The 16,107-nt window shown below is 49.8% G+C and overlaps 1 protein-coding gene across 2 annotated transcripts in view; it reads left to right on the top strand.

Moving 5' to 3' along the window:
- Positions 1-6,801: 6,801 nt before the first annotated feature.
- Positions 6,802-16,107, top strand: part of MARK2 (microtubule affinity regulating kinase 2) — a 55,931-nt gene continuing 46,625 nt past the window's right edge. Inside the window, exon 1 of one of the 2 annotated variants that reach the window (XM_058305262.2) lies at positions 6,802-7,431. In XM_058305262.2, coding sequence (XP_058161245.1) covers positions 7,378-7,431 — 54 coding nt within the window. In that variant the 5' untranslated portion in view covers positions 6,802-7,377. The remainder of the gene's footprint in view (positions 7,432-16,107) is intronic. The other variant, XM_058305268.2, reaches the window with a different exon arrangement.

Genomic DNA, 16,107 nt, shown 5'->3' with positions numbered 1-16,107 from the left:
CTGCTTTTTGTCTCTAGTTCCAGGGACAGGAACCTCTGCAATCTTTATAATTTTCCATGATGGGAGCTTCTTTGATTATTCATGGTGGACCCAGGACCACATTTGCTAGGCCAGGGTGGGGCCAGAGTCACCTGTAGTCTTGGAGTAGGACCTGGCCACACCTTGAGATTAAGGGGTTGGGACTTTGAGCCAAACCTGTGAGCCACACCTTCCCAACCTCTGGAAGGGGAGGAGCACTGAAGCACCAGCTCAACCACGTGGGCCCAGATTTTACCAATCATGCCTACATAATGAAACCCCATAGAAACTTGGGATACTCAGCTCAGGTGAGCTTTCCATGACAGATAATATGCATCATTGTGCCCGGAAATTTGACTCCACTTGGAGAGGACACAGAAGCTTGCTTGGGATTGAAGGAGAAACAGTTTTAAGAGGAAAACCATGGGAAGCAGATTTGGCTCAACAGACAGAGCATCTGCCTACGACATGGGACGTCCAGGGTTCAAACCCAGGGCCTCCTGACCCGAGTGGTGAAGCTGGCCCATGCACAGTGCTGATGTGCACAAGGAATGCCGTGACATACAGGGGTGTCCCACGTGTAGGGGAGCCCCACTCACAAGGAGTGTGCCCTGTAAGGAGAGCCACCCCGTGCGAAAAAAGTGAAGCCTGCCCAGGAGTGGGGCCGCACACACGGAGAGCTGACGCAGCAAGCTGACACAACAAAAAGAGACACAGATTCCTGGTGCTGCCGACAAGAATACAAGTGGACACAGAAGAACACATGGCAAATGAACAGAGAGTAGACAATGGGGGGAGGGGAAGGGGAGAGAAATAAATAAAAAATAAATCTTTAAAAAAAAAAGAAAACCATGGAAGCTGAGATCTGTAATTAAGACATCACCTTGGGCCAAGAGAGGAACCCCACCCACGTGTACAGAGAGGGTGAGTTTGCACCAGCAGTTGAACAAGGTAGATGTTCCCAGCCTGTGTTCTGGGAGAGTTTTGCTGCCCCAGGGTACAGAAAGGTGGAGCACATTCCTCAAGGATTAGGGCGGTGAAGGTCAGTACCCCACAGGCCTGAGAGCGGTGGGCCTGTCCTCCAGTGATTAGGGAAGGCCAGGTGGTCAACTCGTTGCTCTGAGAGGGTCAAGCCTGTATGCCAAAGGTTAGGGGGAATGTTGTCTCCACATCACTGTACTAGGGGGGTTAAGACTCTAACCCAAAGATTGGGTAAGGTGTGGCAATCACCCCAACACTCTTCGAGGAAGAGGTTTGGAGCTTGTTTGACACCCAGCTGCTTGATGAGGATGGAACCAAGAAAATGGCTGTTGGGCAAGCATGGGGAAAGGTTGTGTTTCCATAAGGCACCAAGGAGAAGAAACCATCATCTTAAGAATAACTCTCAGACTGAAATCAAATGGAGGATGCCCTGTGGGTTTACTGAACTTTAGAGGAGCCGTGACTCATGTTTCCCCCCCAAATTCTCCTTATTGCTATAAAAATATTTATCCTATGTCTGTCCCATTTGTGTATTGGAAATAGATAAATTGTTTTGTAATTCAGAGGTCTATAGTAGATGGAACTTTGTCCCAAGACAAACTGTATTTCTTTAAATTGATTGTGGTATGATTTAGTACTTGCATTGTTACCAGTTTAAGATTTTTTCGAATATTATAATGCCTTTTTGGAATTCGGAGGGTGGAGTGTAGCAGTTTGATATGATTATGAACTCCAAAAATAGATATTGGATTATGCTTGTAATCTGGTCTGTACCTGGGTGTGATTAACTTATGATAGGGCTTTGACTGGGCCAGGTCATTAGGGTGTTGAGTCCCCACCCCTTGGTGGGGGGGGACTGGCAGATAAAAGGCATAGTAAAGGAGGTTTTTGATGTTGAGGTTTTGATGTTGGAGTCTGATGCTAAAGCCTTAAGCTGGAGCCCCCACAAGTAAGCTCACAGACAAGCAAGCACTGGGAAGAGAGAAACCCTGAGCCCAGGAAGAAGCAAGCCCTGGGAAGAGAGGAACCTGGAACCCAGAGAAGCAAGGCCCTGGAAGGGAGGAACCCAGGAAGCCTGAATCCTCGCAGGCTTGGCAGTCATCTTGCTCCAACATGTGAAAATACTTTGATGAGGGAAGTAGCTCATGCTTTATGGCCTGGTATCTGTAAGCTCCTACCCCAAATAAACACCCTTTATAAAAACCAACTGATTTCTGGTATTTTGCATCAGCACCCCTTTGGCTGGCTAATACAAGCCCCCTGAAAATTCACGTCTACCCCGACCCTCACAGTGTGATCCTGTGTGTAACCAGGGTTTCTGCAGAGCTAGCTGGGTAAGATGAAGCCTGTCCCAGGCTGCTAAAGGCTGCCAATGCAATATACCAGAAATGGGTTGGCTTTTACAGGGCGGTTTTTTTTACTTCAAAGTTTATGATTCACGGCTGAGAAAAATGTCCAACTCAAGGGGCCAGGTGCAGCTCTCTCCCCGAAGACCAGTTGTGGGTGATTCTGGACTCCTCTGTCACAGTCTACGGGACATGCCTTCTTCTCTGGCCCCGCTGCTTTCAGTTTCCGGCTGCTCCATCCATGGCTTTCTCAGCCTCGGTAGATTCCTCTCTGAGCTCCTGGGGCCTTTTCTCTCTCTCAGATTCTGTTGATTTCAGATCCTGGCTTCTGAATCTGTCCCCTTCTCACTACTTCCACTGCTGCCCCCCTGGTCCAAGTAGCTGTTACCCCTCACTTGAATTACTGCAAAAGTTTCCTTCCTGGCCTCTAGGTGTCTGCTTCCACTCTTGCCCTTCACTCCATTCTCAACCCAGCAGCCAGTCAAGTCATGTCACTCCAGTGGCTCCCTCTCTCACTCTGAGTGACAACCCAAAGCCATGGTCCACCAGACCTGGCTCCCCATCACCTCTCTGCCCTTATCCCCTACTGAACACCCCCTCACGTCCTCTGCTTCAGTCTCATTCCCTTCTGTTTTCTCAAACAGGCCAGGCACACTCTTGCCTCAGGGCCTTTGAACTGGCCAGTTCCTCTGCCTGGAAGACTCTTTCCAGAGTTAGCTGCAGGGCTTACCCCCTCGCCTCCTTCAAGTCTTTTTTCAAATGTCACCTTCTCGATGAGGCCTATGGTGACCACCTTCACGCTGCAACCCATTCTCCACCTCCTCACCCCTACAACCTTTAGTTGGCTCCATTTTTTCCCCCCAAGGCATTCAGTACTCAGTATTATGTGAGTTGCCTCTTGTAGTAGTTTGGCATTATTCATGAATTCCAAAAATAGATATTGGATTATGTTTGTGAACTGGTCTTTTCCTCCGGGCCTATTAGAATATATTGGATTCAGAACTTTCACTTTTCCTTGATTAAATAATGATTAAAACCTTGACTGGGCCACATCAGTAGGACGTTACATCCCCACCCCATTGGTGGGCAGGGACTCACAGAGAAAAGACATGGCAAAGGACAGAGTTGGGAGTTTTGAGCTGGAGCCCAGGAAGTGAACGCACAGGAGAAGAACACAGAGGAATAGAGATGGCTCCTTAGACAGAGCAGAAGCCCCAGGGAGAAAGACAGAGCCATTCACCTGGTAGTCTACAGCTGGCTTTGTGGAGAGAGCACAGCAGCTGAGCCCAGATAGAAATGAGCCCTGGGAAGAGAGGAACCCAGGAAGCATGAACCCTGGCAGACTTCGGGAGCCATCTTGGTCTAACACATGGCAACAGACTTTGGTAAGGGAAGGAATTTACACTTTATGGCCTGGTAACTGCAAACTTCTACCCCAAATTAATACCCTTTATAAAAACTAACCAATTTCTGGTATTTTGCACCAGCACCCCTTTGGCTGACTAATTCATCTGTCTTCCCCCGTTAAAATGTAAGGTCCCCAAGGGCAGAGAGCTTTGCCAATTTCGTTCACTGATACACCTGAAGAGTCTAGAACAGCACCTTGCACATAGAGATTTGTTAAATGAATTAATTGCAAATTAGAGAGAGGGTAAATGTGTGGCTATATTCTTTTTTTTTAAGATTTATTTTTTATTTATTCCCCCCCCTCCTGTTTCCCCCATTGTCTGCTCTCTGTGTCCATTCACTGTGTGTTCTTCTGTGTCTGCTTATATTCTCATTACGCAGCCCCAGGAAACGATCCTGGGACCTTCCAGAGTAGGAGAAAGGCGATTACTCTCTTGTACCACCTCAGCTCCCTGTTCTGCTATATCTTCTTATTTTCTCTGCTCTGTGTCTCTTGTTGTGTCATCTTCTGCGCCAGGTCTCCACAACGGCCAGCACTCATGCGTGGGGCAGCACGGGGCAGCACTCTGCGTGGGCCAGCTCTCCCCATGGGCCAGCTTGCCCTCACCAGGAGGCCCTGGGCATCGAACCCTGGACCTTCTATATGGTAGATGGGAGCCCAATTGGTTAAGCCACATCTGTTTCCCTGTAGTTAATCCTTAAGCAGAGCTAGCGAGGTGGGTTCAGGGATTTGAGAAGGTATCATTTGAACCGGATCTGGAAGTGCATCTGGAAGCTGGGATGGGTGATGGGCAATCCGGGTGGAGGAAGATCCTGAACAAAGTCATGGAGGTGAGAAGCTTCGTGTCAGGGCAAGAGTAAGGAGGAGGTGTCCACCGGCAATACCACTGGAGAAGAGCAAGGTAAGTTGGGGGCCAGATTGTGTAAAACTCGGAACACAGGCTAAACCTTTGATCCTACAGCCAGGACCAGCAACATACTTTGTGGGACCCAGTGCAAAATGAAAATGCAGGCCCTCCCTGTTAAAAAAAAAAAAAAAGCAAGACAATGACAGCAGAGCATTCAACCAAGCGCAGGGCCCTTCCAAGCAACTGCACAGGTCACACCTCGAACTGGTGATGGCCTTCAAGGAGGGCAAGGGTGTCATTGGAGCTGGACTTTAGGAAGATTATTCTGGCACCACATTTGGTGACGGAGATTGGAGGGAGTTGGAACTCCAGGCCGGAAACGGGTCAGGTAGCCCTGAGCTGAGACCCAGGCGGGAGCTAGGGTTGGGGTGGGGTCAGGGAGAGTTGACAGTAAGAGGACAGGTGTGAGAACTTGAGTAAGCAGAAGCATGGAGAAGGTGGTGTTTGCTTAGACAAGAGCAGGGGCCAGGGAGAGACTCCTGAGTCCAACTTCCTTTGCACCCCCATCCCTTTCCCCTCTCTTCCCCCTGCTTCCCCCACCCTGGCCTCAGAGGCGCTATCAGGCCCCAGGTCAGCGTGCATCTCCTTTTGGCCACCAGAGGGCAGAGCGTTCTCATGGATTTTCAGGAGGAATTTGAGGTGGAGGGAGCGGAATACACTCTGCCCTCACCTCTTCCATTCTTTTCCCCTCACCTCCTTTTGGGTTCCCTCATCAACTTGTTCCTCCATGAGGAATTGCGTGGAGAGGTGTCCGAGAGTCCCGCACAGTTCCTAGGACGGTAGGTTGTACCTGTTGCCTTAGGAAGTACTTACACCCCAGCTCATGGCCTCTGATCGGCCACCTGTTGTCCTGCTGTAGCAGGCAGTGGGCTTTCCCCCACAACTGCTGGGACCTCCTCTGCTCCTACACCTTTGGGGACGTGTGGCCTGAGCCTGGTCTCTGGCTCCTGCCCCCCTTAAGCTGCTGCTGAGCCCTCAAGGGGCAAGTTCCAACCTGTCTGGGGTAAGGGGGTGGGGGGAAGCTTTGAGCCAGAGAAATCAGATGCTGGCTGCTGCCTCTCCCTGGTGAAGAGGTCTAGGGAGAAGTGAGGCGTGGACGCAGACAGCCCCAAAGGGTTTCCCGTGAGAGTCAGGGGCTCTCCAAAGCTGGGCTGGCTCTCAGAGTTTCTGAACTCATGGGAAAACTGAGACCCAGAGAAGAAAAGGAACTTCTCCAGGGGCCCGTTCTTGGTGCCATTCTGAGTATTCCTCAAGTTCAATCAGCTTCCCTTTCCTTGTCGGTAAGTTGCTTTGTCTTAGAAGTCGTGATTTATGATGAGAATGTCTCTTATCCCTAAATTTATAGGGACGTCTAAGAAGGTAAATGGAATGCAAAGATACTCTTTTAGAAGGGCAAGGATGCAACAAAGGCGTAGAGCCTCGTGAAGCCTAAGCGCAGAGACAGTATGTGATTTTTCCAAGGTCACACAGCAGTTCCATTGGACGGAGCTGGGACTGAAACGCAAGACTCCAAGTTTCTTTGGCGGGGATGGGGTGGGGGTGGTGGGTGAGGGACGGAGCTCAGGAGCCACCAGCCCCTGGGGGAAAGGACGCCGACCTGGTGTCTGTCTACCCGGGACCGTGATGAGCCCTACATAGGTGTCGGATGCATGGATAAACAGACGCTAAGAGACTGATGGTGGGTAGATATATAATAGAGAGGTGACCAGCACATTAATAGGTCAGAAGAACTGACGTATAAACAGTTACTCTGGAACCGATGGATGCCAGCTGAAGGGAAGGTTAGCAACCTTATTTTCTATTTAGTCAAATAATAAAAGCGCAGTGCTGACCCACGTTCAAGGTTTGAAAATACCCGAAAACTGACGGAAAGAAACGAAGACTCTGAATACCACCTGGGGGCAAGACCCGGGGGCCTGCCGGGTCCGGGGTGTTGCCGGAAATGGCCGAAGATCGCCGTCGGCGGTTGGGGGGCGGAGCCGGGCGGGGCGGGGCGGGGGCATGGCCGCCTGATAGCACGCGGAGCCACTTCGGGTGTTTCCGGAAACTACCCCGGGCCGCCTTGAAGTGGGCGGGGAAAGACCAGTGGGCGTGGCTGAGTGGCCCTGGAGTCCCCGGAGTCGCTTCGTATGTTTCCGTAAACAGAGCCGAAGCTTGGTCTTCGGACTCCAGAAGGCGTGCGCGTCCCCGGGGGTTACCTTCTTCGGGTATTTCCGTAACTCACCCGTAGTTCGGGGCTAGGAAGAGGAGGCGCGCTCCCCTCCCGTCCCTAGCCGCTTCGGATGTTTCCGGCTGCTGCCGGCGGAAAGAGCCGAGGACTGGCGGTGGTGGCGGCCATGTTGGGAGCAGCAGGTCCGGCGGCGGCTGCCTGTGTGCCGGGCGCGGAGCAGTGCCGCTGAGGGCAGGGGAGGAGCGAGGCAGGCGGCCGGCTGCGGCGGCAGAGAGTAGGCGGAGCGGCGCAGCCGGGCCGAAAGGCGGCACAGCCCAGCCGGGGGTCGGGGGGGTGCGGTCCGGAGCCGCTCGGAGCCGGCGCGGCCTAGCCCGAGCGGCGAATCCCCGGGCTGGCGTGAGCGGCTGCCCGGCCTCCCCGCACCCCCGGCCGGGGCCCATGCGGCGGGTGCCCCTGCTGTGAGAAGCCCCGCCCGACTGGGCTCCGCGCCTTCCCTTCCCTTCCTTCCTCCAAGCTTCTCGGTTCCCTCCCCTGAGATACCGGCGCCATGTCCAGCGCCCGGACCCCCCTACCCACGCTGAACGAGAGGGACACGGAGCAGGTAAGGAGCCCCGAGGGCTCCCCGAATTCTCTGACTGGGCCCCGGCACCTTGCGGAGCCTCCTCCTTCCTCTGCTCTCCTCGTGCCCCTGCTGCCATCCTGCAAGCCTTAGCCCTGTCATCTGGCTCCAGGCGCCGCACATCCCCTTCCGAGTCCTGTCCTGGGACCCACCGTGTCGTGACTCCAGGCTGCACACTCGTCCTTCTGCCAACCCCCCTTTCCCCCTCACCGCCCTGCAGCGCTCTTCCGTGTTACCACCCCAGCTTCCCCTTCTCTTCCCTTTTTCTCTCGGGGCCCTTTCTGGTCTTCCTTCACCCACGCTTAAAGCAGCCACTCTCTCCTGCTCTGCGAATAGCAGCACCCTGCGATTTGTCACAGATTGTTGTCCCCCTCTTTCTCCGGCTCTCTAACCTGGCTTCCCCACCGCCCGCACCGGTTCTCCCAGTCTCTGGTTATCACCCTCGGGGTCCTTGCCCTCTGAGTTCGCCACCTTTTTCTGCCCTGCTTCTTCCTTTTACAAATTGTGCCCTCCCTCTTGCATGCAACCCACCAGCTCCACCCTCATCACCTTTCCAAATCCTTCGCCTACTCTTTGCTCTTCACTTTCGCTCTTTTCCCCCGGAGCTCCTGGTTCCTGGCGCTGGCATTTGTTGCTTCCGTGTTTCTCATACAGCTGTCATGCGCATGGCTTTCCCACAGGTTGTCTTTGGGGTTCCAGGCATCGCTCCCTTGTGAGTCTTTGGACCCCGCACATTCTCCTCCCCGGGGGTTGGCTCTTACCTCCCTCTGCCTCCTGCTTCTCACTGTGAGTGTTTTACCAGTTTTCTCCCGGGGCTCTTGCTAACGAAGGAAAGACTCGCTTCTTCCCAGTCCACTGTATTAACAACCTGTTGCTGAGTCCTTTCCCGTGCCTCGCTGCATCACCGACCTCGCCTTTCCTCTTAAACTGCCACCCAAACCATGGTGCCTTCCTGTCTCTTCACTCCAGTATCTGTTACTTCTCACCGTGTCTTCCTCCTTGCTGCTGCCTTCCTGTTTCTTTACCCTCACCCCATCTTCCTTACTATTAATCAGTATTGCCTTTCATCTCCATATTAGTCTCCTGTCTTCTTCATATCATAATTTATTTCCCCACATATGCCCCTATCCATCCCCTCCCTGTCGGCTAATCTTTGTAACTCCCAGTTCAGGATTTTCGCAGGCTAGTTTCTTGAGCTACGCTTCAGCTTCAGGACCCTACCTGCTCCTCCTCACCCTGCAGTCACTGCTGTCGTGTGTCCCCTAAGCCTTAGCCTTTTCTGTGTCATCTCATCACTGAACCTAGAGGTGTCCACCTTCGACCCCTCCCCTTTCTTTCACCATTTCCAGGTGCCTTTGCTGACTGCTCTGTGGTGAGACCCCTGAGCAAAAAAAAAAATTGATTAGCAAAGAGAGCTCTTGTCCTCCACGCCTGCAGTGCTTTTTGCATTCTTTTTTCTCATTTCATACTTGCTGTTTGCTTCTTTTTCCCTTCTTTTCTTTGTAACTGGATAGAACCATTGTTATATTCTCTTGCATGTTAGCATCCTTCTCTGCAAAATCTTTCCTTTTTGAAGTTTTTCTGCATTACTCTGTTACCCCCTCATTCGTTTGTCAGCTGGGCAGTTAGGAACTCAAAAGTTCTGAGTGCTCGACAGGATTCTTCTCTGCATTCGTGGGCCCTTTGATTACTGATGGATTGGTTACTTTTGGGGGTGAAATAGGGGTTGAGAGGGCAGAACGGTTGGTTTCCATTTCGTCTCTGGATTTGGCAGGTGGTTCTGCATGGGACTGAGGTCTTTAGAAACACGGGTCATGGTTTGCACCTCACAGCCTCCCCCTGGCTTGCCAGCTGTTTCTCTCTATATGGGGAGCCACTTTCTCTGGGCCCTCTCAAGTCGCCTATCCCATGCCTCTCACAACCTTTGCTTTAGCAGATAGACCCTGCTTAACCAGAGAACTTTCCCGGACTGTTGATTACAAGTCGGTAGGAGGAGGCCAAGTGACTGGAACTCTCGAGCCATTGGGGAGCGGTGATTGAGGGCCTGCTCAAGGGCCTGCTCTCTCCATGGGCCTGTGGGGGTCAAGAGGCTGCCTCCTGCGGTTTCGCCATGCTGTTTACTAAATGCAGATGTATCGTTGGTATGTTTTTTTTCTTGTGATGTGTTCATCGATTTCTTCCTACACGCCTTGCCTACTCCTGAGCACTTAGGGACTGAGTGCACATCTGCTGAGTTCATGATAGCAGTTATTGGTGAGCCATTTTGGAATACAGGCTGCTCTTTGAAAACTTTGTCTGGAGCAGTAGCTGTATATGTTATCCTGTTCCCAGTTATGAATTACTCACCTTTATGAATTTAGGCTCCTGAGCCACTTTATAGCTTCTACTGTGGAACTCAGGTAGTTTATCACACAACTGACTCAAAATATGATATCTCATCTCAGTTAAAGCAGACTTGGGGAAACCTTGGATGCATCTCTTACAGGCAGGTGCCTGTATTCTTTAAAAGAAGAAAAAAGAAAAGACACAAGGCCAGGGCTGCAAGAAGCATTGGCTCCTTTAGAATTGACCCTGTCACCAGGTGAGAGGTAGTCCTGTAGTGATTCTGGCTAAAATAGTAATGGAAGCTCAGTCATTGCAGTCAGAAGGCTTCTCCTCCTTAGCCTTATCAAAGGAAAGGCAAGGGATTTCGTTGGGCTGATACCTTCTTGAAGGAAAGGTCCTCTATCACCTTACCTAGATTTAAATTACCTAAACTGGTTTCACTGGAAACAGGTAAACAGACTCCACTGGTTGTCTTCAAGCTCCAAACTCTTCTTTATCTTCCTTTCCCTCTTTTAAAAATGAGAAGCTGCTTCCAGGAGCTCTTTGATCACATCTGAATTAAACACACACGCAGAAAATGTTGAAGCGTAAAAATAAACCTTGTGCTGCAGGGAGGTTGCCTGTTTGCTGTCGACTCTCCTTCTGACAAAGTATGAGATGAAAGTCAAGCCCTGTCTTTAAGATAATTTTTGCCACACCTGCTTCCGGATGTGCTTCCTCCCGCCCCCAGCCATAGACTTGTTCTTCCCTTTGCAGAAGGGTGTTCTGACCCAAGGCTAGTGGTTGGGGGGATTCTTAGTCTGTGAGCTGCTTTCTGTTTGCTTCTCTTCCAAAAGGCTCTATTGGACAGGAGACTTGGCAGTGGTAAAAGCAATCAGCAAGAAGACTGTTTGTCTTCCAGCCAACAGCAGCAGTAACAGGCAAATGTGGAGAGGGGTCCAGCTCCTACCTGCTGCTGGCTAAAGCTTTATGTAATGCCTGGGATAGGGGCTGCATGGCTTCAGACCCCTGCCTCTGGGCCTCAGACCCACGTTACAGGTCTGTTTCTCCTGGTTTCTCTCAGGAGCCTTTCACTACCCACTCTGCTTCTACTGGGTTGAGCTAGGGAAGGGGTTGCTGTCACTTTTACAGGGAGTAACTGACATTGTTTTTACTCTCGGGTCATTCTGGGGAGAGGAGTCTGGAAGTCTTGGTAGAAAGAGCAAAATTAACTTAGAGGCTACTGAAAAGAACACCAGAGCCACTCCAAGCATACGTATTCCTTGGACCCCAGTGACAATAGTAGGGGTTCCATTCCAAAGTTTGGAGTTGATTCTGGCGGAATGGTGTATTGCACAATTTGCTTTTGATGTTCTCTAGGTGGATTGGTTTGGTTAGCCATCATTTCAGGCCCAGTTCTGCAAGGCCCTGCAAGCTGGCTGGTGCTGTGTTCTGGGTGCTGACTGTCGAGTGCCCTTTGACTCTGGCCAGGGATGTGGGTGAATGCCAGACCTTGTATTCTCACTTTCTGCCTAGCCCTGGAGCTCAGGAATGAGGTGTTTGTTAGAACACGGGCTTTAGGAGCCCCTGGCCTTCATAGAAAAAATACCTAGTAAATTGTAATAATTCTTCTCCAGTCTGTGGACTTTGGAAAGTATCTAACAGATGGATAGAAGGCAGTCATCAAGACTTGGCTGCTTCAGGTTAAAAATCAAGCTTTCCCTGAGATAACTGAATCTTTCATATTGTGGCCAAAGATTGGGAATGAAGATTCCTCCCCCCTCCCCCCAGCATAAATATCCTAAGCAGAGTTGATATCCATAAGGCACGAAAAAAATTGAGAGTTTGTTTTCCTGAGTGGTTTGCATGGTTAGATCTCTTTGGGAGTCAAAAACTTTTCAGACTAGTCTCTTTTCCCTTTGGGCAGAACAGCCCGATTCCCAGTGGCCATTGGACCAGGACTAACTCAAGCCTTCCTGAACGCTTTCCCGTGGAGCACTTAGCCACCTGGTGGGCATTTCTCTTCTCCCAGGAGCTTCCACGATGTTCCTACATATGTATTATGTCGACGTGAATGAATATTTTATGCCTAGAGTGCAGCGAAGCCTCCGGCTTTGTGGCCCATTATCAACAAGCAGGGTGGGGGCTGGGCGCCACCTTTGGCCCCCTGGTAGTATCTCCGCTAAATGGACTCTCCCCAGCAGCACTCTGAAGCCCATTAATGGACTGGAATGAAGTAACCTCGGCAGATGGAAAGGACAAGGTGGTTGGTCCATCCATCCTTCCCTGAGACTGCTTGAGGAGGCTTTTCTGCAGTAACCAGGGCCAGCCCCAACTGTGCTTGGTTAAGCTGTAGACTTTGTCTCCCAGGCTTCTGCTCTGGGAGGAGGTGTGGAAAGGGTTCACTTCTGTTTTAGCTGTGGTGGTGCTGTCAGGCTCCCAGCTTTCCCAGCAAAGCATAAATTGGGAGGGCTGTAGAAAGGGTGGGTGGAGTTTAAATCTGGTCCTTCCTCTTTCAGCGGAAGTTCGGCAAAATGACCAGCTAGAGAGATGACTGAGTTTCCTTCTCTTGATGGGAGATTCCAGTATTTGTACATTTTGTACTTGCAACTTGGGTTCATCAGGCTTTCTCCCAGCTTTCATCAAACACGAGCAAGTAACCAAAGTGCTACCTAGGCCTTTCCCCCCTTCTCTCTCAGCAGAGCAAACAGCAAACCTTAACAAACCTTGTGGGGGAGGAAATCACCCACTTGCCACTGCAGGTACAGGAGGAGGTAAAGTCTAAGCTCCTGTTAACTCTGCAGATTCTGACTTTTGGAGCAAAATGTCACCCCGGACCACAGCTCTTTGGGTGTGGGCCTTTGGATGTCATCACTCATCTTTTAGACTTTAAGATGGTATTTCTGATTCTGAAACAACATCCAGGGTAGAACCTGGTGTCTTGCTTTCCAGTTTTCTCAGGAATTGGGACCTAAGGAGTCTTAACTCCCTGCTCCTCCTTTGGGGGTATAAATAGGCTAAATATCTTTACCTTAATGTCTGTGTTTGTCTAGAGTGTTTGAAGCTTCTCCGTCCCTGTTTGGAATTCTCTCCACAGATATCTGTCTTTGGGTTGAAGCTCATTTCCCCCTACTTTGTATTCTTTCTTATATTTCACATTAGAAAATGGCAAAAGGGGACAAAAATAAGTGCATTTCTTCTTGTGCCTTAGATGATTCATTTTAGACTTAGGAAGCCATAAATCACAAGTTTGGGAGAGAGTAAGAGGGATATTCATGTTGGTGGCTAGGTGAGTCTCCAGGGACACCCAGATGAGCGCACGGAGGGGTGTGTTCAATGACTGGCTCCAAGCCACCCTTTTGGCCTTTTTCTTTTTAACATAAGGAAGGTGGAACAGGCCAGGGGCTTTTCTGCAGAACCAGTCCAGCTGGTTTTGAGCAGCCAAGGCCCATTTTCTTTGCTCTTTGGGTAGTTGGCAATACAAAGGTTTTGAGGCCTGAGCTTGGAAAATGTCTGTAAACCCCCACTCCACCTCCCAGGACTGAATGGATCTCTAAGCTGGGCCTTTCCATGCAGTGGTCTTTCTCTACATTCTGTGCTGAACCTCAAGGCAATTTTGTTGGGCCCCTTTCCCAAGTCCCAACTTGGCAAAAGGCCCTCAACCTGGCCAGGAGGAAGGGACCAGGCTTGCAGTTGGCTCCCCGTTTGTGTCTGGAAGGGAATTGGGACTCCTGACTCCTTGCTGGGTTAACCTGGCCACTAAATTCAGTGAACCTCCAGACCTTTTGGTACAGGGCAGTGGGACAGTCTTCCAGGTCTCCTGCAAGAAAAACAGGCTTGTTTTTGATCTTTGGCTGCTCAGCAGGTTCTTCAGCCATGGAACAGTTTGGCTGAGGTACCTGTAGGGAAGATGGACATGACCTGTCACCACCTATAGCACTTCCTCGAATAGTAGTAGTGAGACTCTTCTCAGGAGTAGGGCATCCTAGGATTCTAAAGCTCACATGACCTTCAGTACTGCTAGTGTAGCAGGATTGTTTCCCCCATTGCCCCACCAAGCAAAAAAGTCCTAAGTCAGACTTTTGGTCATTAGTGGGTGAACCTGCCAAGACAAGTCCTTGAGGGCATGCTGCTCTGTTGCCACTGCAGCAGTCTACTCATTGCTTCTCCTGAGCATCATTCCTCTGGGGTTTTGTTTTGGTTACTGCCATCCCTTGTGTTGGGTGCCTGAAAGTCTGCTGGCCCTCCCTTACTCTGTCACTTCCCCACCTCCCCACCACAGGTGGCTACCTTGGGGCTGGCTTTGCATGTAGTGCTGCAGGCACTTGTGGCTTGCTGCTTTGTCTTTTTGCCCACAAGAGTTTAAATTACTGCTTCTTTAGTCACAGGAAGTGGGGCCTCTTAGGCCAGTGTAGCATAGCATTCTGATTGATTTGATCTTAAAGCAGAGTCCAGAAGAGATCCCAGCACTTTTTTAACTTCCAATAAGGCCTTGTGGTTAAGAGCTTAGCGGCTAGGTTCCTACATTGGAATCCTGGCTCTGCCTCTCCTGTGCCTGTGGGCTTGCTTGCCTATTTGCTCACCTGTAAAATGGGAGTAATAATAGTACCTATCTTGTAGGTGTAGTTGTGAAAATTTACAGAGTGAATAAAGATAAAGGACTTAGAGGACTACCTGGCAGGTAGTAAGTACTGTGTAATAATCTTTGTCGTCATTGTTCCAGTTGAGCAACTTAGTGAATTTTCTCTGAGCACCACATAGCTCCAGGCCAGTAGAAGGTTATACAGGTCATAATTTCTTTGTAATTGATTGAAAGAATGTTGTTCCCCTGACCTCTTCCAGCCATTGGGGGCCCATTCGTTGCTTTTTCTATCCTTTCTGGTTTTCTTTCGTTTGTTTGTGTCTTTTGTTTACTTGTATCAGTCACTGAAAAAAAAATGTTGGAGAAGTTCGTATACAGCTTGAGAGTGTTAATAAAACAAAAACAAAAACACAGGATCATTTATTTACAAGATATTAGTAGTTGGAGGTCTTATTGCACAGGAGCCCTATGCTTATTCTCTGCAAGGTCCTACCAAGTACAGGGAGTTGTCATGAAAATCCTGTTTCCCCCAAATCCCATTTCTTTCATCATGGTTCTTGCTTCAAGTACAGTATTTACCCTTTAGCAGCAGGAGAACCCTCCCGGTTTCTCTTAAAGACCAAATGGAATTTAGCAGCAAATGATGTTAGGTTCCTTTTTCACTTGTGGTAGGGCCCCTGAGGGCAGGTTCTTGTTACCTCTGTTGGCTTCTCTGAGGGGAGCAGCCATTTCCCAGCTGTTCCTGTGAATTTGTGGAGTCTGAATTTTAGGCTAAGATTTTGGTCTCTATTGGTTCCTTGTTATCTTCATCTCTTGCCTCTTTCAGAGCCTGAATGCCGTTTTAGAACAGCGAGTTGGTTGCTTAGTTTTTTCACACTGACTGCGGTGACCAGGGAGAACAGTAAAAGTGTCCCCTCAGCTCATCAGGGAGTGTGGCTTTCACTGTATTTTCCTCTTCCTTTTGACCTCTGCTTACTTGTCTCACTTCCTTTTTGTTGCTGTTGTTTGTTTTCTTTGAACTCCCTTCTTTCATTATCACTGACCATGTTCCTGTCCATCTCAAGTTCCCATCTCCTTGTCCTACTCTCTCACCATTTACGTGCCTCTTTTGTGGCATGGCTCAAGAGAGGAATTTTGGTTGTCTGAGATTTCATCAAATATAGAATCCCAGAACCCCCCAGTCTTTTTCTGTCTCCCATTTCCCTGATTTCTGTAAAGTTCAGAATTCACTGCTTTAGAACAGTCTGTATTTATGTCTCTGGAGCCACCTTGCTCAATAAAGCCAGGTTTGGCAACTTGACAACTTATTAGGGACAGCATCCTGGTTCCCCTGGTGACAGGGTCTGAGCTAGTTCTGGGCTGTTTCCTCTGACCTGCCAGGAATGCCGAAAGTCCAGGCCCTGTCTTGGGAGAGATCTGGGGAGGCACTTGTTAGTTTTGGACAGTGCAAGATCAAATTTAGTGTTTGCATTGTGGTCTGGGACCCTGGGGCTTCCTAGGTTCCTTTCAGACCGTGCACAAGGTCAAAATTACTTTCATAACACTAGCACATTTTGCCTTTTTCATTCTCAATCTCTCATGAGTATACAGTACAGTTTTCGAGAGGCTAAATGATGTGTGACAATATCACTGCTCTTTGAGCTACTGAAATGTGTGCGTGTTTTTGTGTTTTCTAGGATTTGTAAGGTAGTGTTTTAGAGTATTAATATGGAAATTTTCAGTGAGGAGCGCAGTTTGTTTTCAGTACTTTTGGCTGTGCTCTTACTCGCTGT

The sequence above is a fragment of the Dasypus novemcinctus genome, chromosome 10 (genome assembly GCF_030445035.2).
Source record: "Dasypus novemcinctus isolate mDasNov1 chromosome 10, mDasNov1.1.hap2, whole genome shotgun sequence".
In the NCBI taxonomy this organism is placed as follows: Eukaryota; Metazoa; Chordata; class Mammalia; order Cingulata; family Dasypodidae; genus Dasypus; species Dasypus novemcinctus.
This window is presented reverse-complemented; position numbering and strand designations above follow the sequence as displayed.